This window comes from Pleurodeles waltl, chromosome 1_2 (assembly GCF_031143425.1).
Source record: "Pleurodeles waltl isolate 20211129_DDA chromosome 1_2, aPleWal1.hap1.20221129, whole genome shotgun sequence".
Lineage (NCBI taxonomy): Eukaryota > Metazoa > Chordata > Amphibia > Caudata > Salamandridae > Pleurodeles > Pleurodeles waltl.
In genome coordinates this window covers 974,094,176-974,116,641 of record NC_090437.1, presented here as the reverse complement: position 1 = coordinate 974,116,641, position 22,466 = coordinate 974,094,176, and the positions used below count along the sequence as shown (strand labels likewise).

At 44.7% G+C, this 22,466-nt stretch overlaps 1 protein-coding gene across 5 annotated transcripts in view; it reads right to left on the bottom strand.

Moving 5' to 3' along the window:
- LNX1 (ligand of numb-protein X 1) overlaps positions 1–22,466 on the bottom strand; it is a 234,843-nt gene that overhangs the window by 60,949 nt on the left and 151,428 nt on the right. For all 5 annotated transcript variants that reach the window (XM_069201231.1, XM_069201247.1, XM_069201238.1 and 2 more), the window contains 2 exons: positions 22,171–22,373; positions 7,320–7,685 (listed from right to left, as the gene is read on the bottom strand). In XM_069201231.1, coding sequence (XP_069057332.1) covers positions 7,320–7,685; positions 22,171–22,373 — 569 coding nt within the window. The remainder of the gene's footprint in view (positions 1–7,319; positions 7,686–22,170; positions 22,374–22,466) is intronic.

The window sequence follows — 22,466 nt, the reverse complement described above, 5'->3', positions numbered from 1 at the left end:
TGAGTAAATGAAGGATATACTCCCATTTGACACTTCTGGATTTCTTTCCTCCTCCACCTCTCCATTACTCCAGTCAATCTAACTAACAAACTCTCATATCCGCGGCTCAAATTAACTCATAATAATACTAAAACTGTACTCATAATTTCCCAATACTAATCCATCGCTAATTGTTGGGTTCCAGAGTAGTGTGCTACTCATCGAAAAGCGCTTCGACGCCTCGTCAGGGGTAGTAAGCGCTATATAAATACGATTACAATACAATACAATACAATTACTGACAAGCATTTAATTACTCCCCCTCCCTACACACACACGCACATATATACATTCCACTTAGGCTCTCTGGACAGGCAGAATGTTCTGCAATCTTGTGAGGGTATTATTCTGTATGCATAGTTTTCTGTTTCAATATTTTGTCCTTCTCTTATAGAAAGCAAATATTTTTTGTCTCTCGGGATTTACTTGGTGAAATTATTGGGTTCACATGATTATTTTGTAACATCCCCGTTGTTTTATATGTGCTGTAGTCCTTGACCAGTTCTTGCCAGAATACGTACATAGTTGCCATACGTATGCATCAAAAGCTCCTGAAAGTGGACATGAAGATTAAGGTTCATTATAGCTGATAGATTGACACTTGAGGTAGATAAATACTGGGTAAGTCCTCCTAAAATAAGAAAGCTGCCTGTGGCAGCGTTTCTATTCATTGTACATGGCATTCAAAGCCAAAATTGATCAAGCTTAGAAAAAGGAGACTGGAACTAGAGGGGCAAATGTAACAACTCGCTGGTGGACTGGTTATCCAAGAGAAAATGACTCCCCCTTTTATTCATATGTACATACGTTTTTCACACTAATAGACTATGCGTATACAGCAAAACAGTGGAGAGTGGATTTGTGGGAGCTCAAAAAGGAGACAATTGGAATAGTGCTTCAGTTGGCATCCTACTAAATATCTTCTCCAAACATAAGAAGGAGAGGCAGAGGAGCTGGCTTATGAGTTATAGTACATTTAAGAATCCAGTGAAGTATATTGACATTATAAAACAAGTTGAAGGGTACATTCAATGGAAAGTTAAAAGGGATGTCTCTAAACTATAACAGGAATTTACAGAATTGGGGAAGACACACAACAAGACTAATCTAGGTTTATAGACAGCTAGCGTCAGTGACGGGTGAGCTGAACATCCTTTTTACCGACAGAGTAGAGCAAGCTCCATTCAAATTGAAGCGGATTTTCTTAACTGGGAACTAAAGGAGACAGAATTGTGCCACACAAATTCAAAACAAGGACACACAAAGGACTCACTGAGGTATTCAAGTTTACTACGGGTCCCTTGTTACATTTTAACCAAGCTAAGTTAGAACTAACACTTTCTATCAAACACTTTACAAATTTGGCACTTTGACGGGGCAAAAAAACAAAGTCGCTATCTGGTATCTTCAAACATATCCAAGATAAAAGATGAATGGAGAGAAGAGATGGGTGATCAGGTAACATGGAAAATAAAAATGCTACAGCTCACGCACCAGGTGGCTTTGTAGTGTACTGCTATGAGAAAGTTGCTCAATCTCTTCTGGTGCTGTAGACAAATGTCTTTAAATTTATTTCTAAGATCTCGGTTGTTAATTCCTTCACTGTCTGAAGCAATCATCACGGTGTCACCATAAGCTAGGAAGGAACTCAGGAACCCACGTGCTTCTCCTGCAAACCATGAACATTTCTGAATCCGTGTGCAAATGTTTTTACGACGGTTCTAGCAACGTGAAGTGTGAGAGTCCCATCAGCACTGGTAGAGACTGATCAAAGGGGCTCCCTGAACAACAAGCACTGCAGGGGTGAGTGATCTATCACATCTATAAGTCAAGAGGAGAGAGCGTCTGTCTGTTCTTCTGTCTTTCAATGTGGAAAAGGATTGGCCCATGTTGAATGGTTATTTGCATTGAAAGAGCTGCTAATGCTGAATTTTGAAAAATATCTGCAAAATGAGTGAAGTCAAATATACCACCCACACAGGCAGAATTAACTGGGATATTATCACATACATTATTGTCAGATGAGGGTATTAGGGTTGACTGCCTAATGCTGCCTATGTTTTAAGGCTTATTTATAGAGCATTTAGCATTAAGAATTGGAGCAAAAGGCTGCATCAGGAGAGTCAGGTTAATGAACAAAGAACTTATAATCAGTCTGTTTGCTGCTAATTTGCTATTGATTTAAATATATCACTCTTCTAACTACACAATGAAATATAAAACTTTGGGTTTAAAAGCAATATGATGAAACACAATGTTCTCAACCGTAAGCTAATGAAATAAAACCTTTGGTTAGTACAATGCCAGACTACTACCTACCAAAGAACTGTGGTACCTTTTAAAGGCTGACCATATCATATTTAGACAATTACAGACTGGTCTAAGAAGCTAGAATGAGATGCCCATCTCATAGTTTTGTAGAATGAAACGAATTGGGAATATGGTCAGTGCAAAGAGACCCAGAGAGGCAATGTGCTCCATTTGAGAGCTATCAGTTGTTGTTGATCACTTCTCCAGGACTAGTCACGATTTTCCGATATTGCTAGCACTAGTTCTAGGAGGACAATTACTTAGCTTTCAGGAATATCTCACTCAGCTTATATAATGAATTATATAATGAAGTAATTTGGTTAAATATTTTCCACAATGTAAGAGCAATTTTTGAAGTTGGCGAAACTAAGAGACGTCAGTATTGCTTCCTTAGATGCTCATGTGTATTAAACACCTGGTACAGAGGGCGCTATTGGAACTTATCAGGCCTATGAGATCAATCTAGTCAATAAATTATATCCTGACCTGCTTAAATCAATATAATAAAATTCACAACCACACTGACTGGGGAGAACGAAGGAAGTAGCATATTTATATGCACTACCTATAGCTAGCTTAAAAAAACTTAAACTGAAGAATCCGTGCAATTGTTTTTAACTGCATCAAGATAAAAACATAAGATCTGAGTTAGTCAGATGTTGATGAAGGGCATAGCGAATGCGAGGTGATATCCTGCACTTCTAGTGGGCCTGTTATATGTTTCCTTTGAAATAGCTTACTAAAGAACTAGCCTTACAAATATAGACGGCTGGAAAGGTGATGGCAGCCAGTACTTTTTTGTAGGAGTAACAGAACTTACGGGAGGTAGGTGGCTTCTCAGGGTCTTACACACCACAGCAATGAAGCCTTTCACCTATTCAATGCATAACACCAAGAGAGGTTTCAGGAAATAATTTCTAGGACTAATGAGTATGGAACACAATGACTCTTGCACCAGCAGACAATAGTTGATCCTTTTGGCAAATAAGACAGGCTCCCAGGTATGTGATGGTTGAACTTGGTTACTGCATCAGATGGGTTCACAAACTTGGAAAAATACAGAATCGGTATATAAATAGATAGCTTTATGATCACGCATCTTGTGAGGATTGAGTGTAGGGGTTGGAGCGAACAGCACGTTTTCATTGTCTTTATCCAAGTGAAAGGAAATTGGGAACTGGTATCATGGAATATTTGTAATAAAATGCCTGTTGATTCTCATAAAATAAGCTATGAACATCTTAAAGCATTACTGATGAAGATAGTTTGCAGGCTGGTGTCTAGGTCAAACAATATAGCCTGAAAGAACAGAGACTGTCTGCCAGAACCCTCCTGGTGCCAAGACCTAGTGTTGCCAAGAAGAACAAAGTAAAGCTTCTCATTTAAGTTGGCAGCCTGATAAATCAAAATTCAATTTTCTAGAATTTCTTTCATGATTTACTACTAGCTCTGAGCAGTCAGCCTAACCAGTGCTTAATTTGAACCAGTGGTTTCTGGTGGTCAGCCCGGCACTTAAATGTCAGCACCAGCCCTAATGATGTCTGCCGAATTTTGAGATGAGCACAACAAGTGTGCTTAATAAGTCAATATGCATTAAAAAATAATAATACCTGTGGCTCAGTCTGGATTGCTACACTTGAAGGGGTGCGATGGTTAGTAGTTGGGTTGGTACTGGCATGGCAGCGCTGCCAGGGGCAATGGGCGATGCAAGCTGCAGTGTTCTCCCGAGAAGGGCCCTGGCATTTACATTTCTACAAATTAAGCGCTGTACAGAATATGCACAATGTTTTAGTAATGACTAACACTGATGAGCAAGCCATAGGCTGGAGCACTTTCTAGAGTTCCGCTTCTTGCATGCAGCTGCTCTTGGACTGGACTCCATTCCACTCACTCCGCTTGAAGTAGCGCACATTCCATAACGTGTTCAATAATCAATCCCCGATCGTGACTCTGGCTCACGGATGGTTCATGGGGCACAGGGGCACAGCACACACGTCGCTGCCAACTTCAGCAACAGAAGCATCAGATCGACGTCAGAAATAATTATGTTTTCCTTTGAGGCGTATGCAGATTTATTTTATTTTGGCCTATGCATCACCCAAATATTTCCTTTAACACAGTATCACTTCCTCTCTGGAAGGAGATGAAGAGCCGTGGCTGTCTGTCAATATTTATAGGAGCTGCACTGAACCATGCCACACATGTTTTTTTCCGCGTTGCCTTGTTGCTATTAAACTCTCTTCCATCTAGCCTTATTTTGTTCATTGACTGTGAAAGTCGGTCAACAGTCAGTTTCACTGTTTTTATGGTACCTGACAGTTATAAAGCAGCTCGGGACACACATACAGTGACACCCATTGTTGGTGTAAAAGGTAATTTATTTAGGACAGGATTTAAACACGAACATCAATAAACTTCAAACTGTATCCCTCCCTTTTAACAAACCCTAACTTTTAAAGATTCCCTTGCTGTTCGTTCTCTCTTCCAATACCTCCCTTCAATTCTCCTCCCCTAGACACTCCCCTATTCCTCTCATGCCCTACTTGCTTGTAACATACCCCCCCCCACTCTGATCCTTCACCTCCTTGTTTTTCCCCTTGGAAGGGTGGACAAGCCCGCATCTGGCTCTCCACTCTCCCCCATCTCCTGCTAAAGCCCTATATAAATCACCTGCCCTAACTGACATCAAACCCACTCTTTCCAACCCTCATTACTAACGCCCCCTAGTGTCACATTTCCTTCCTCCCTTCTAAAATGCTGTGGGGTGGGTGGTCAAAAATGCGCTCCTCCTGAATACAGGTCGGCGCGGAAAAAGAGGCCGACCCCACCCTTCCACCCCCCTTGTAAACCCCCATTAAAAACCCCACCCCCACTTACCTCCAACCAATCCGGCGCCCCGTGCCACTTCCTGTCCTCCTGAACGTGCCAGCGGAGAGACTAGAACGAGTCTCTCTCTCCGCGGGCCCCTCAATTTCCATCGAGAGAAAGTGGTTCATGAGACTCCCAATGTCAAGTTATCTTGACGTAACTGAAGGTTACAATTTGCAAATGCGCTTCGTCTCGTCTGGCTTATGAAGCACTACAGCCACCCACATAGCGTACAAAAGCAGTCAGCTTACATTCAGTCTCAGGTTGTGCTCTAGCGGCACGGAGTGAGGAAGGGGAGATTTGAGCACTTGAAGGTGTTGTATTTCATGCTAAGTACACGATTTATAAACTAGTAACATGATATTGAAATGAGATCGACTTCAGAGGCTATTAAATACTAGCAAAGCTAATACCCGTATTAATGCAGTTACGGAACATTTAGGCCTTGCTTATAAAATATTAGGAAAATGTGGCTAGTACATTTTCGTATACTATTTTTAAGATTCTGAGATGCTTATTTTTTATTGTAATCTTTGTGATTACTACAATAAACTTGATTGACAGACTGACTGATATTGCTTTACAAAATATTTTTAGAGCAACTAAGGGACAGATTTAAGAGCCCCTAACGCCTCCTTACAGCAAATAAGCGTCATTTTTTAAAATGCTAATGTGGACCAACGAAGGCAAAATTGCAGTGCCAAATTTAGGCATAATGTATGGAAAGGGGGCGTTCCCCTGTTGGGGGGGATATGTGAGAAAAAAAAAGCTCAAGGAAATCTAAGATTTCTTTGCATAATTTTTTTCAGCACTTTTAATGCCTGCTTAGAGCAGTTGTTAAACGAGGCACACCATTGTTTACAATGGGCCTCAATGGGCTTTGCAGGCTTAGTGGCAACATTTTTTACGCTAATCCTGCAAACCTCCAAACTCGTTAAAAAATGTTGACACTAGTTTCCTAACTACCGTCATGGTGCGCCGTATCTTAGATAAGGTGCACACATGGTAATGTTAGGGGGGCTAAGAGCAACAAGGAAAATGGCGCTGCAATGGGGGCAACGCCACTTTCCTTAAATCAGGCCTTAAGTCTGTAAGGTACTGAGCTGATGGGCCTGAGATAGAGGCTGGTAAATGTAGGACATATGCCAAAAAAGTTGCTTTTTTTGCATGGCCCTGTATCCCCAAACTGTCCAAAGTGTTTCATGCTGTGGATTTATAAAGCATACTTAGGGCCAGATTTACTATAAAGTGTTGCAGTGTGGTGCTGCACCAAAAGTTGTAGCTCCGCGCTGTGCCACTTTAGAAATGAAGGGATACACTGTATTTACTGAAATACGGCGCACCCCTGTGCTTCCCCCTGCACCAGCAATAAATTTAGATGCCAGCGCCAATGCAGGCATCCTTGCACCATAGCGCAAGGGTGTCTGCGTTGAGGGGATTCATTGTTTATGTGCAGGAAGGTGTCCCTTCCTGCACATAAACAATCTACAATGGCGATTTGGCACTCCTAGGTGTGCTGCAGAATGCAGCACACATAGAAGTACCAAATTGTCATTTTTTAATGATTGTTTATGTGCACATAACCTTCCACCTTCCTGCACATAAACAATAATTCATGGCTTTTTGCTCTTTCTATGTGTGCTGCAGAATTCAGCACACATAGAAAAAGCAAAAAGGAGGAATAAAAGTATTCCTCCTCATTGTGCCATGCTAACGCCCCCCTGTTTTTGGTGCTGCCACAGATTTACCCCTTCTTGCAAATGTGTGTCAGTCTCAAAAGTAATGGGTGTTGCAATGGAACACCCACAGCAACACCCATTGCATACCCCTCTGACGTAGGAAACTGCACTGGAGGGGCCCACATTTACAAGGTGATGTTAAGTTACAAAAAGTGGCTTAGCGCGGCCTTGTAAATGTGGCGCACTGCACAGTGCCTCTGGAGCGTCACAAAAAGTGACGCTCTGGTGGAGCTAGGGCTTTGTAAATCTGGCCTTATGTTCCTGAATTCTCACGCAGCGCCACCAGGAAAACAAGGGAATTGTCTCTTGGTGGCCAAGATTGGTGTTTAGACCATGGTATACTTTTGGAAAGTATTGACCAACCTGTATCAGCAGTGCTGCACTCTCTGGAGTCCCATGCCGCAGATCGTGACCATTGATGGCGAGAACCCAGTCATTCTCCTGCAGTTGTCGGTCTCTGGCAGCCACACCACCTTCCTGCAAGCTGAAGATGAACACTCCTCCATCCGGCCTGCGGACCAGTTTTATTCCCAGCTGCGCGTCCTGACTTCCTTTGTTGAGTGCAACATGAAGAGTTTCGTTGGTGGGGAGTGGATCAGAGGAGAACCCATTGGTCCTGCACCGGTACCGCTGCTCTCGTAGGACTGTCAGCCTCAGGACCAGGCAGGGCTGCTTCAAAACCGCAAGGGCAAAGCTGTGGGGAACGTTGCTGATATCAATGCCATTAACCTACAAGACAAAACAGTAATACGACTGAGAGACGGCGTGGGAGGGGCCACATCAACAATTTAAACACTAATGTTTCCAGATTAGGGGTCAGACAACATCGGATTTGTGTGCTTCATGGTGCAGTTTTGAGTTTTTCTCATCTTAGATTTTATCACTGTGACCCCTTCTAATATTTATATATTTCTGGCTTATCTTTAGGCTTTGCCTACACAGTGCTTGTGCTGCGCTTGCAAAATCTCTTATTAAAAAGAAGAAAAAAAATGGGGTTAGAGCCTGCCTATTACTTACCTTTACTTACCACTGGTTGGCTCCGACGTCACTCTTACAAAAAAAAAAAAAATATATATATATATATATATATAAATATATATATATATATAATTTCTTTTTTTTATTGTAGTTTCCAAATAAAACAGTTCACACATATAAACAGCTGAAGAAAAACAACAAGGAAAAAGCAGAAGTGTGCGGGCAGGATAAGATGTGTCAACTTATGTGCCAAGCACCTTCATAATGAGTGAAACAATGAGGCAATCAATACAAAAAAAACACACACACAATTTAGGCATTCAGTTAAGTACTAGAGCGGCAGCTCTTGGCAGCGTCCGGCCCGTGGGTACGGTTTCGATACCATGACTCTAAGGAAAGCTGCAGTGGAACTCAGTCACACACAGCCCTTAAGCACTCTGGCAACGGGTTACCACCATTCACTCAGCAGGGGCATCACTCGCCTAAACCTTAGCAGCAGTGGCAGGGCACAGCAGCGGCAACTCAGCCTCCGGCAGAGAAGCTGAACAGTGTGCCACTTCAGGCAAAAGCCTCCCACTGGGCGTCCAGTTTCGGGCAAGCATTTAGTACTGCATCCGATGGGGTCAGATCAGTACCCTATACACTCCTTTGGCCTCCTCCTGTCAAAGTGCTTCTCTCTCATAGTCTGCTCATTTAGCCAACTCGTTACCAAATTTACCATGATTGGGACCAGTGGCGGACTTTCAGCCCATCAGTTGCCGTCGGGCAAGTATCGCTGCCAGATCCGTAAATCGCCTTACGAGCCACACTTTGAATAGGCACTTCCAGTAAACACAGCTGTGGAGAGCAGTCAAAGTGTCTGTCAGTGACCCGACACACAATTTGCAGTACTGTGGCCCAGTACAGAGCCCGAACCAGGCAAATCCACACCATATGGAAGAACCCAGACTCAGTTGAATGATAGTGGGGACATGCTGACAAAGCCCCAGGAACATGGCTTGAAGTTGCCAAGGGGTGAGATAGGCCCGGTGCAAGATATAGAACTGAATGAGTTTAAATCTTGCATTTGGGACAGCTTAGGGGTGAACCCCAGGATTTTCTTCCAGGCAGAGTCACTTAGTGCAGGTCCCAGGTCTGCGGCCCAGGGGTGGTGCAGTTCTGACAGGTTCATTTGGCCCCCGTCAACAGGGCATGATAAAGCACCATGATCACCCTCATCATCCCTGTGATAAGGAACAGATAACGGAGGCACTCATGCTCTGGGGGCTCAGCAGAAACCACCCTCCACCAGGTATGGTCATATATCTCCCTCAGATCCTGGAAAAAGCTAATTTCATACCCTGCAAATAAGTCACCCATAATGGTGAGCCGCACCTCACCATTATGTCCAGACCGGCCCAACCTCCAACCTCCTGGGTGTTGTCAGTATCAAGCAATCAGTAACAGGAGTTTGCAAGTGTATGGGACCCCAGTATGGGTTCCCTGCAAAGCCCCTGCCCACACATAGCACGCTGTGCGAACCAAGATGTTCTCACCTGTCACCATGGAGGCAGGGGTGGGGCACAGCAAAATTCTATTGCGACGAGTCCTGAAGGGACTCCCACTTTCATGGGTGCCCACCGCCTCCCAAAGCACCGACCAAATAATAAACTTCGAAATCCAGGGCAACCATACCACACTCATCCACCAGCAAGCGCAGTTTCCTTGGGGCCACCCTATGCCTCAAGACTCCCCAATAAAGGGCAATAAGTTTGCTATCCATATCCCAAACAAAATGCCCTAGGGAGCTCGACTGGCAGTGCCACAAATAAATAATGGAGGTGTGGTATTGGACCATGTTGGAGATGGCTATCCGACCACTGACTGATATCAGCAGAGTGCTCCAGAAGGCGGCAGACCGCTGTGCAGCAGACAGAGCGTGGGTAAAGTTACCATCTGTAGGAAAGTAGCATCTTTCTGACATAGTTACCCCCACTTTTTGCCTGGTGTCAGTGTGTACACTGTAGTACACTGGGATACTGCTAATTAGGACCCCCCCGAGTCTGTGCTCACTCCTCTAAATTTGGTTGCTGGTAAAGTTTTTCTCCTCACAATTGGCATACTGGTGCACCCATGTAAGTCCCTAGTATATGGTACTTAGATACCCAGGGCATTGGTACACCAGGGGTCTCCCATGGGCTGCAGCATTTATTGTGCTACCCATGCAAACGGTGTCTTCAGGCCTGCCATTGCAGCCAGTGTGAAATGGTGCATGCACCTTTCGCTTCAGATATAAGGCTTGCCGTATATCGCGGTAGCTGCACTTGGACACTGTTAGCCACCCCTCTGGTAGGCCCTTCAGCCCAAAGGCAGGCTGCATGTCCCCAAGTGTGAGGGTTCTCCTGCAAATACCAGACTCCATTCCCTGGGCTTTGTAAGGTATGTAGTGGCTCCAACTACATAATGGTTTCTCCGAACGTAGGCATAATTGGTATCAGATATGCTGGAATCATGCAACTTCACCAATACCAGTGCTAGTTGCATGGTCCCATGTACTCTGGGGGTTCCTTAGAGGATCCCCCAGTTCTGCCTCTGCAGCCTTACGGGGTCTGGCTGCCAGCCTACGCTGCTGCTGATCCCAGACACTGTTCTGCCCTCCTGCTGTTGAACCTAACTGAGGCAGGGGAAGGCAGAACAAAGGGTCTCCTGCAAGAGAAAGGTGTGACCACCTCTTCCTTTAAAATAGATGTCTCTGGGCTGGGGTGGGGTGGGGTGGTCTCAGAGCGCCACCAGACTGCTTTGAAGGGCGTATTTGCTGTCCTCCTTGCATAATCCAGTTTGCACCAGTTCAGGAACCCCCCCCCCCCGGTTCCCGCTCTGATGCGAAACCACACAAAGGACAGGGGAGTGACCACCCCCCTGTCCAGCTCCTCCCCTAGGGAGGTGCACAGAGCCCTGCCAGGTGGCCACTTGATTAGGCCATCTTGAAAATAAGATATGCAGAGGTCCCTGGGAGCATCTGACTGGTTGGGCCAGGTAGATGATGTCCCTGACCCCCTCTGATAGGTGGGTCACCTCAGAGAGTGACCAATCCCCTTTTAGGGTTATGTAAGTGCTCCCCCGAGGGTGTTTCCTCAGATCTGTCAAGCAAGACTCTTCAAAGAATACTGCAAGACATCTTCTGCTCCTGGCCTCCAGAACCATTGCTGGTCTGCTTTTGGAACTGAAACAAGACTGTATCCAGTTGGGAGGGCTCCACCTGCAACATTGTTTCTCAAGCCCCTGCATGATTTTTGCAGCATCCCTGGCTGTGCATCCTCCAGAGTCACAAGGACTTTGCCTGCATCCAAGAAGCAAGAAGGAATCTTCCTTGGAGTGAAGGAGTCACTCACCTGCATCCACAGGCACCTCAAGATGACTACAACCAGCCGGTAGACCCTTCTGTCCCACAGCCAACAAAAAGGCTCTGCTCACAAGTGGTAGTTCTGTGGTCCTCTCTGGGTCCAACTTGTCTGCTGGCCAACTTGGGAGTCAGTGGACCATTGCTGCAGCCACTGGTATGGAACCCCTGTGCATCGCGACTACTGCTCTTGCCAAGGCTTGTTGGCTCTTCCTCCAAAAGATCTTCGAGCTTTAAGAAGTTCAGCACTTGGCAACCTCAAGATCAGCTTCCACTTTGCAGCTCTTGCAACGTAGGACTCCTGTTTTGCTGTGCTGCTGAGGCCTCTCTGTGTCTCCATGTGCCTGCTGCCAGTGGGTCACTCGTGGGGGCTCCTCTGACTCTGGCTGGCTTTTCTTCCTGTTGAAGGCATGCCCTGACTTCATTCCAAGGGTCGAGTCACTAGGACCTTGTTGTTCCTCCAAAACCGGCAATCTTCCTTGCATCAGCTGTTTGCATTTGCCAAGGCTTGTTGGTGGTCCTGCCGACCACTGACCCTCCTGCAATCCAGCTACCAACATGGGTCAGCTTGTGGGTGACTCCCAGGATCTCCTGCATCCCCATGGACTCTGAAGCTGGATTTCTTCCTTCAGCGTCCTGCAGAAACTTTACCTAAAGGGGGTGGCCATTGCCTACTTACACTGCCTGGACATCTCCAAGTGGTCTCGACATGGTCACCTTCTTTTTCAGGTTCTTCACGTATGTAATCCACCCTTGGGTTCATTCCACCGGCCTGGTACAAGGGTCGCGACAGCAGCTGGACAACAGAGGCTTCAATTGACTCCAACAAGGGTTTCTGACTCCACTTTACCCCTCGGCACCTGGGCTCGCTGGTGCAGGTACTGCAGTCTTCTTGGTATCCACAGATGGGAGCACTATCCAACCTTCTTTATGCCAACTAGTTTCCTCGGGGTCCACTCAGAAGGGTCCTGAATCCATAAACATCCAACAGCAACGCTCCTGTTTTAGCCTTTAGGACGCCTGGCTCAATAACTCTGCACTCGAGCACCTGTGGGACTTCTGGTACTTACCTCTTGTAATTTCCTACATCTCCAGCCCCTGGGACACTTAGCTTGGTTGGGCATCTCCATTATGATACCACTTTACTAGTATATGGTTTGCCCCCCGACCCCCAATAGGGTACCATGTATTTCTATGTTTTTCCTGCTTGTTGCTAACTGTATATTTTGTGTGTTGATATCTCCAAGTGGAGATATACTAATGTTAGTAGTCATAGTGTTGTAATAAAGTGTACTTTATTTTTGCAACACCTGGTGTGGTTCTTTCTTGTGAACAGTTACTGACTGACTATTATGAATTGCAAGTGATTTACACTGCTCCTGAATAAGCTTTAGCTGTTCACCACAGCTACCCCTAGAGAGCTTTTGCTATCTGGACACTTGAACACTATCACTAAGTGTTGCCTTGACTCAGGATAGGGTGCCACACCATAGGTGTACACCATAAACTGAGTCAGCCTCCTACACCGTCGAAGAGCAACTCCGAAGTTCTATTAAAAAAAAAAAAACACCTCCAGATTACGAATGGAGGCATGTTTCCATTGCACAGAGAAAGTGGCAGTTGCCTCCCTATAAGAGGTCAAATGATGCAGTCTGCCATATCCGGGATAACCCCCGCAGAGTGTCTTCCAGTCCCAGCATGTGAAGCTCTCCGAGCCCGAGGCATACCCCTCTACATGGGGGGCGGGGGGGAGAGCACCTGCCGGAGAGCAGGGAAGTTGCTGTCTTGACTGCCCCTTGTCTCTTCCTCAACTGCTTGTTCTTTGGTTGGTCAGTTTACCCCGATGTCGAGATCGTCGGCACCTCTGGCGTGCTGGCTGGTGAAGTACTGTTGGTTCTGGACACACCGTCTCCTTATTATAGCTTTCTAGCCAGTCCGGTGCCACAGCAGGATCCAGGAAAAAAATATTCTTGTCCTCCACCACAGCTACCCCTAGAGAGCTTTTGCTATCTGGACACCTGAACACTATCACTAAAGGTTGCCTGGACTCAGTACTCAGGACTTACCTGCCAAACATTTGGCACTGTGCTATGCAACCTGTCTGATTGGGTTGTATAAGTTTGCCCATATTCGTCAAGATCTGATTTGCCAATATCTTACTCTAGATTTTGTAATCCCCGTTGAGCATAGATGGGGGGGGGGGTGGTAGGAGTCCACCAGCAGAGGATCTTTGTCTTTCTTGGGAAGAGACACAATTGAGGATTAACACAAGGAAGGCGGAAGCAAACCCTGCTGCCATGCTCTATTGAAAACATCTACTAACTCAGGGGTGACGGCAGCTGAGTAGGCGGAGTGGAATTCTATGGGCAACCCATCTGATCCGGGGACCCTGCCCATGGCTAGCTCCTAGATTGCTCCCACATTTCCTGCACAGTAACATCCACCCCCGGCTACTTGGCAATGGCTGGGTCCGCAAAATCTCTAACCTGAGAATGGTATGCCCTCTTGTCTCTTCCCGAAAGAGCCAGGCTAGTAAGCTCCCCGATTTGTCTCTCGTCATGTGAGCCCTTGCAATATATGCCATATAGTCGTATTGTCTCAGGTTTTCTACCATTTTGAACAATTTGTCTCGTTCATTAAGTGTCCTCTCTCTGCCTGCAGGCATCTCTCCCAACTCTGGGGGAGTCCAGTGGGGACCGATTCCTACTGGCGGATGTAGTTGGGTGCACAGCCCCATTTCATTAGAGATGCAGTAACTGTGTACAACCACCTTAAAACCCTCCTATTCGCCCCCTACTGATGGGGGTCGAATGGGGGGCAGAGCCCTCATTATCAAGCCCGAAAACAGTGATCAGCTCATTGTGCGTGGACCGGAACATTGGATCTTTGAGCAGGGTCGGATGCAGGATCTACAAGGAGCCAACCGAAAAGTGCATAGAAGAGGGCAATGGTCTGAGTATGTCCCTGCCAAGTACTCAGCATCTATCACCCTCTCAAATGCCCCATTTCAACAAGGCACCTTACCCAACCAAACTTCCAAGTCATTCAAACCTGGAGCGATATGAGTACAGCCGGGCTTTGGGGTTTCAGATTCTCCAGCAAGCCACAAGCCCCAATGCCACATCCAAGCTCAGAAAGCATCCGCTAATGTAGACGCAGGCGCCAAACATAATGGGTGGGGGTGGTAGTATCTGTTCAAGGGGACATTAACCACACAACTATAGTTTCCCACCACTATTTGTGTGCCATTACTGGCAGTAGGAGCGTCAAGCTATTCAGAAATAAAGGTTGTTCAGTATTTTGGAATTAACCATTAAGTAAGGCAATATTTTTACCATCCAACCGTCTGATCACTGGGACATATAGGCCCTCTGGATCAGTAACTGTTTTAGGTTAGTGGAAGGGCACTCCAGCTCTAATCGAAATGAGGACCCCCTTGCAAATGCAGAGTAAGCAGTGCAGTACAGCTATCCCAGCCTTCTCCTGCGGAATGCCCTGCCGACGGTGTCTGACAGATGTGTCTTGTAGGAACACAACCTGCGCCCCCACCATTTTAAGTAAGCCCATAATTTATAGCATTTAGATGGTGTGGACAGTCCCTGTACACCCAACAATAACACAATCAAAAGAAACCCTGAAACCACTCTCAACCTCCTCCTGGAGTGAGACATATAGAAGCAAGTAGCCTACAAACTAGGGCCCAACAACAAGGGCCAGGCAGGTCCATGTCAGAGCATTCAAGAGAGGAAAGAGTCCAGCCAGTTCAGTAGTCAAATAGTATGCAATACAATGAAACAAAGCGCATGAACCCCAAACCCCCACATATGCCCAGCTCCTCTCGGCCAGTAAAAAGGAGAAAACTGAATAAAGGCAAAGAGACTTAGGACGATGCAAAGTATCCCCCATACCACAGCACAGAGAAAGTGGCAGTTGTTTCCCTATAAGAGGTCAAATGATGCAGTCTGCCATACCCGGGGTAACCCCCAGAGAGTGTCCTCCAGTCCGAGCATAAGGAGCTCTCTGAGCTCTAGGCATACCCCCTAAATGGGGGGGAAGCTCCTGCCAGAGTGCAGGGAAGCCACTGCCCCTTGTCTCTTCCTTGACTGCTTGTTCTTTGGTTGGTCAGTTCACCCCAGCATCAAGATTGTCTACACCTCTGCCGTGCTGGCTGGTGAAGTACTGTTAGTTCTGGGCACACCGTCTCCTTATCATAGCTTTCCAGCCAGTCCAGTGCCACTGCAGGATCCAGGAAAAAGTTATTCTTGTCCTCCGCCTGCACTTTTAAGCAGGACCTGAAGAGCAGGGAGTAGACCTGATGTTACGGTGGGCCCTTCCTTCTTGATCATCCAACGAGTCGTTGTCGTTAGTCGCTTTCTATGTTCCTTCAGCTCCGTAAGGCAGCGCTCCGTGGGTTAGGCCTCTGGCCCCAAAGCTTGACCTGACACTTCCAATTCAGTCACCCTCCCGAGTCCTCGCAGATAAGACCAAGCTCAACAGCACTAGAATCAATCTTGCCCTCCAGGATCTCACCAGTAGCATTGATCGCAGCAGCAACTTTTCAAGCTTGCAATCAATGTGGGAGATGTGCCCACCCACAGCACCCTGCTCGATCCCCTCTTGAGGGGCGCTTGTTGGGGCACTGTCCCTAGTTCGCTGGGTGTGACCGATGTCCGGTGCAGAGAAGGGTGGACAAGGATTTCACCCAATTCAGGAGGTGAGGCCAAAAACTTTGTTGCCAAGAGTTTCCAGATGTTCCCAAAACTACCTTCCCACTGCACTGTAAGTGGTACCACCATCCTGAATGGGGATCAGCAACAGTCGAGGCAGGGCAAATGAAATTGTGTCTGATAAAGGGAGGGGTCACCCCTCAGAAGTACCCGCTCATCCACAGGATCTGCAGCATCAGTGGTTATGTGCAGGGGTCCTCCAGATTAACCACATACACGCCCAAAAAAACAGGAGAATGGGGGGAGCAGGTCAGTCACCAGTACCAGCAATCCATGTCACTCCAAGGCCACACCATCTGCTCACCTATGCATCCAGGGAACAAGCGGGCTGGGGAGGGCCACCCCTTTTGGTCGCTGTTCATCTCACCAGGCAGCTCAAGGTCCCACCACCATATGGTCCAGCAGATGCGGCAACAAGGAGGCCCGCTGCTCCGGGGCCCTCAAAGCTGGGCTCCACACAGGTCAACAGCCCCCAGGCAAAGTACTGTTCCTTCTGCGGGGGGGTCAGTAGTGCCTATTCCCCTGCAGGCCATCATTGGGATGAAGCTGGAGAGGGAGCCACTAATAACTGTCGGACCCCGTCGGACTCATCTCGAAAATAATTGGGGGGGCCATCACATCGCGGTCATCCCCTCTGCTCCCTGTTGTCTGTGCTGTAGAGCTCAGCAATTAACGTTTAAAATGTAAACAATTTTTTTTTTTTTTTGTTGGAGCTTAATTGCTTTGTTGATTTTTATCTGATGGGTTTGTTGGTGCTCAAAGTCACAAAAAAGAAAGTTTACTTGTATCTGGTGATGTTAGGGTTCAGTGTGATATTGCTAAAACTACGCTTTAACACCTAAAAAGTCTTGTCGCTCAACGCTCACTAAAAAATCGTTCCTGTGTCAGATTATGTTGGCTAGGTGTAATAGTTATTTAACCACATATTCGCTCTTAAACGTTGCTTTGCACTTGAAGGCACATGCAAAATGTAGGTGTGAGGGCTAGTGTGATGTAGTTATAGGAGTAATTTTCACTCATAAATGTTTCTTGGTGCTCGAAACTATATATAATTTCCATGTACATTATGTTGAGCCTAGTGTGATGTTCATATAGCACAGTGTTCACCCATAAGGGTGCATTGGTGCTCAAAGACACACAAAGCAAGTCTATTTGTGCCTGGTAGTGTTAGATGTGATATTTATATAGTGTAGTGCAGTGGTTTCCAACCTGTGGTCCAGTGACCTCTGGGGATCTGCGAAGCCTTCTCAGGGGGGCCGTGACTGCTTAAAAAATGCACTCATATTAACAGATTAATAAAGTGTATATAAATATAGTGGCTGAATGTGCAAGTGAACATTTTAAAACGTGCTCTAAATGTCAAGGAATTTGAAATTGGAGGGTAAAAATTAAATTAGTATCCTCAGATTGATTTGTGGTAGCAGTGCAGGTGAATCAAATAGAATATAGTATGGATGATGTGTAGCTTCAATTGAATTTAGAAAAGTTCAACCTTCCTATTAAAATTAAAATGTTTATATTTTTATTATATTTGATTGCAAATTAAATAAAATGTTCTTTGTGTATGTGTTTAGTAGAATGCTTGTTTCTGTACTTTTTGTGTGTTGTTTTTTGGTTCAGATCATCAACAATGTAAAGGGACCAAGGTATCCGGCTTCCAGTAGGGACTCGGGGGGGGGGGGGAGATTCCCTGTATTCCAATAATAATTTAGTGGGGGTCTCCAGGTTCCAGTGATGATAAAGTGGGGGTCCACAGAAATCAAAAGTTTGGGAAACACTGGTGTAGTGTTCACCCATTCACAAGTATTGGTTCCAGAAGCCACAAAGGGTTTCACTTTCTGAAGCATCTAAGCTCTTACAGTGTAAATGAAAGTTGGCTGGGCCCTTTCACCAGAAAGCTGTATTAATATGTAGCACATTCGTCCTTACGGCTTCACTTCAGAGAGCTCTGCCAATCTAAGGTAACTGGCCTGTCCAACTATGTTGTCCACATATGTAGAGATTGTACCAGGAGTTACTTATCAGGAGTGAACATAATTTTGTTGTTGATTTGAAGCTTAGCTTCACTTAAATGAAAAAAATACAAAGGTCTAGCCCTGACCCTTGGGAAATAAAAGGCAAGCGCGAGCAAAGCAATTCCTCAACGGGAAGAATCATAATGATATTTTCATTATTCGTTTTTTTTTTATCTACGCTAGTCATCGTTTCACAACCTTATTGTACTTCGTTTAATTCTGCAGTTTCACCAAAGGCAAGCTCCTTTAGCAACTTGTCAAAATATACAAAAAGAAATAGGCTAACATTTAAGGAATGGAAATGTGAGGGTAATAAAAAAATAAAAAAAGAAAGTGTTCGTCATAAACGTTTGCATCATCTTTTCAATATAGACTGTCACATGAGAACTGTTTGAAGTATAGGTCAGGAGTTTCAATCTACATATACTTGAAGTGATTAGCCTGTTCTGACTTTGTGCACTTTTGTAATAATCTCTCACACCTATGTCTGGGTCTGAGAAAGACACTTGCTAAGAAGATAATTAGCACTCATTTACAGACCAAGTGTATTGACAAATCGATCTAAGTGGAGAAAAACAGTGTCAACAAAATGGGGTTTTTTAATCCCAACACTGTATCAGACATCTTCACATCATATGACTGGACTCCATTTTTGGGGCTTGGAAAACCAAGCTGCCTATTTCAAGGGCATCACAAATCTTAAAACTTCAAGTGGGTGATTAATACCTGGGCAGTAATTTGATCCTAGTTTATAAATACCCAGACGCATGGACAGTATGTGTGCCAGGCAATATGTCTATTTCTCAACAGTTAGCAACCAGATGGTTATTTTAGGTTAGCCAGTTCTGTTTCATCTTAACTGATGCTCTAGTTAGGGAGCCAACTATTACAGACCCTTCATATGTTTATGGTGCCTATCAAAAATACCTAATATAGCACTATCTCATATTCAAATAATGTATCTTCTTTCTACAGCTTTGCATCCTGAGATTGCATGCTATCTTAAAAAGCCCCCTCTGTATTCCTAAAACCCTGTATGCACATTTAAGATTGACCTAAAACATTCAGCTCTTGCCTCGCTTGACATAGGCGAAACCGATTGTTGTTAGTGCTCGTATAGACACGCTGTCCGTGAAAAGTAAAAGAATATACCTCCACCTTAAAATTCCATGCACTAAGCTCTTCCTGACAATCCGAGGATGTGGATCCTGACAATCTCAATGTGGGTATGACTACGCTCATCAATCAATATGAAAACAATAAGTCACTGTCCTAGTAAGGTGCTTACTTGTGTGGACCAGACTGGTGCCTCTGAAAGAGCTGATATACATGGGACTGATTCTTAACATGTCAATCTGGGCACAGCATTAATAAGATCCCATCTTCTAGGGAATAATGCTTAACCAAGTAGCCTGCTAGAAGTATAATCATCGCCACCAGAATTAATTTTAGAACATAAGAGGGAGAAGGGAGGAAGACATGGGCAGGGGCTTATCCTCCTAAATAGCCATACATATTAACCAAACGGAAGCCCAGCCCTAACCTACAGGTTTAACCCGCCAAAAAAAAACTTCTTGGTTTCCTTTGAAATTCCTCACCCACCAGGGTTACCCCTTGGTGGCATGCTTCGTCATTGGGTCAATCCCATTCCGCAGCAGAACGAGGTGTGCTGTGACAGACGAATTACGTGGGAGCGCTTTTTTTTAAATAATTCATTGTAATGACAAGAAATAGGAGTGGGGGAGGGTTTTAAAGGAGAATTAAAAATACCTGCCTCTCGGGGAAAACTTTTAAAGCCTATCCTAGTAGTGATATAGTTAAAAACGAGGTCAGTGGAAAGGAGGGGTAAATTATGTACCTGCCTTTGTAATTTATGTGGGCTACATGTTTCAAGCCTACCCCTAGGCTTTTTGTAAGGACCAAGAGGGGCTCCTTGGTGCCATGCCTTGCAAGAAGAATGTGCAAATACACACCCCATATGTGTTAATAATGAGGTATACTGCATCTAATTATTGTTGTGCCACGGTACATTACATGTTGGATAATGCGAGTATCATGGATCCTCTGGTATAGCACTATTCGGACCCTGAGAAGGAACATTACAGCTTTGAATACAAGAGTGACGCTTTGGAGTAAGTGTGACTACAAGCTCACCCCTCCTCTGGAGGATCCATGGTACTTCTCAGCTGAACAGGATGGACCTAATAATGAAGCATGCCACCAAGGGGTAACCCTGGTGGGTGAGGGTTTGCAAAGGAAACCATGACATTTTCCAACTTTGTTTGGAGGGATAAACCAGTAGGTTAGGGCTGGGCATTCCAGTGGTTAATACACTGGAATTAATTAGCAGAGGGGTACAAAGTTATGCAGCAGGGTTGACTAAACTCAGCCTAGTGCGGCACATTTTGTGTTTGTATTACTTAAACATTTTGGCATTTAAACATGTTAACACTATCTCGGCAAGAGTTTCACCTCATCAGTACCGCTTTGACACCCGAATACAGAAATAAGTAACAGAAAGGTAACCAGACAACCTTTGTGAGGGGACTTCCACTGAATGGAAGCCGGTGTTGTTGCGTTTTTAGTAGCTTTGATTTGTTTTTGTGTTTTGCTGAACCTGCAGCCTATGCAACAGATGAATGATTGTGGCAAATGCAGTAAATCCATTCTTATGCAGAAGATGCTGCAGTTGCAAAACGTATAATTCCAAAGCCCTGCTGTATAGTACAGCTAAAAACGTACCTGTGACTCCATGCCACAGAACAAAGGTGTTCTCTGTAATCTGGATTACGCTTTGTTTAAACCCTTTCATATTACCCTCTCTATGTAATCAAATAAATAGGACCCTGGTCAAATCAATTTTGTGTGTCATGATCAGACACTGTCAAGTGTAACACCTTTTACTTTTTGAGTTAACCGGACAAAGTAAGGCGCACTGAGGGCAAAACTTTTTTAAACAATTGGCACAATGCAGCACAGACAACGTGCTGCTCTGGGTCACATGGAGAGAGCAGGAATGCACCATAATTACTAACACTTGTGGCTGCCAAGTACCAACGATGGCAACCTTGCAACTTTGTGGTGGGGTGGGGGTCTTAGGTTTTATTTTGGAGTGCATGGGTACCCTTCTGACTTCAAATAGGTTGTTTACAACCTATGGAGTTCTGGTAATGTAAAATATTGCTGCTTTAATAAATCATAAAAGGTGATGGCTATTCTCTTGCCCAATGTTTGATCCAGGTTGAAGTGCTTGTTTTTTTTTTTTTTACCTTTTAAAATTATTTGATAAAACGATGTTTTGGTAACATAGTGAATTTTGTTGTGTATTTTCTTTATGGAGTACCAGTAAATTAAACACACTTCCTGTTCTACTTTACATTATGTGCAATCAACATTTTTTTTATAGTTAGTCTATTTGTATTTCATTTGTTTAGGCAACGTTTTCACACGTCACTTAAAAGTGTTTATCTTGAATACAGAGAATAAAATTCGAATTATGTTGATACAAAGTCTAGAACTATCTCCAGCATCTGACTACTAGCACATACATGTCTCCTTACATAATTTGAGATATCATTATCTTAGGTTCGCAGGTTTATCTAAACTCTTTAATTCCTTCAAAAGTCCTCGCCTGGTCTTCTCGCACTGCTTTTGAGTGGGTAGGTGACATTCGTTGTTCTGCTGTGGTTTGCCCATAATCACACCTGACGCTCCAGGGGGTAATAATTCGGAGGTGCACCACTGTTTTACCTAGGATGTAACTTTAAAGAACATCAAACAAAGAACTTAAACAGGATGGTGACATTTCTCCAAACCATTGTACTCTAACAATGAAATTATAAATTGTTGTATTCAGATATAATAAAACAGGTGATAATTTGAAGAATGCTCTATCCCCGCTGGATAAACAAATATAATGAAACAACTCTCCCTAAAACCGTTTTTACATTCAAAATGCTTTTAAAATATAATCAAATCAGGCTAAAGTATGCATCATTGCAAGAATGCCAGTACATGATGGATAATGAGAATGATACTTAATATTTCAGACAAAGACAACTATGACATCATTTGCTCGTTCACACATCATTCACACTGATGTGCCAAGACTTTACCTTTAGGATCATATCTCCTGGCAACAGCCTCCCATCCTTGGCGATCGCTCCGTCCCTATAGACGTGTTGTAGGATAATGTGGACCAGAGGTGTTTCACTGCCTCCCACTATCCTAATGGCGAGGCTTTCATTGGGCTCCGTGCGGTTGATTTTAATGTTCGTAATCTCCCCGTCTGGAATCAGGTGGTAGAGCTGTGGTAGTGCTGAAAGAGAAATGTCTTTGGAACACTTGCATGGAAGGGAGTTGTTGCTGGTGGTAGTATTATTCCTATCTAACGTTTCCACAACAACACTTG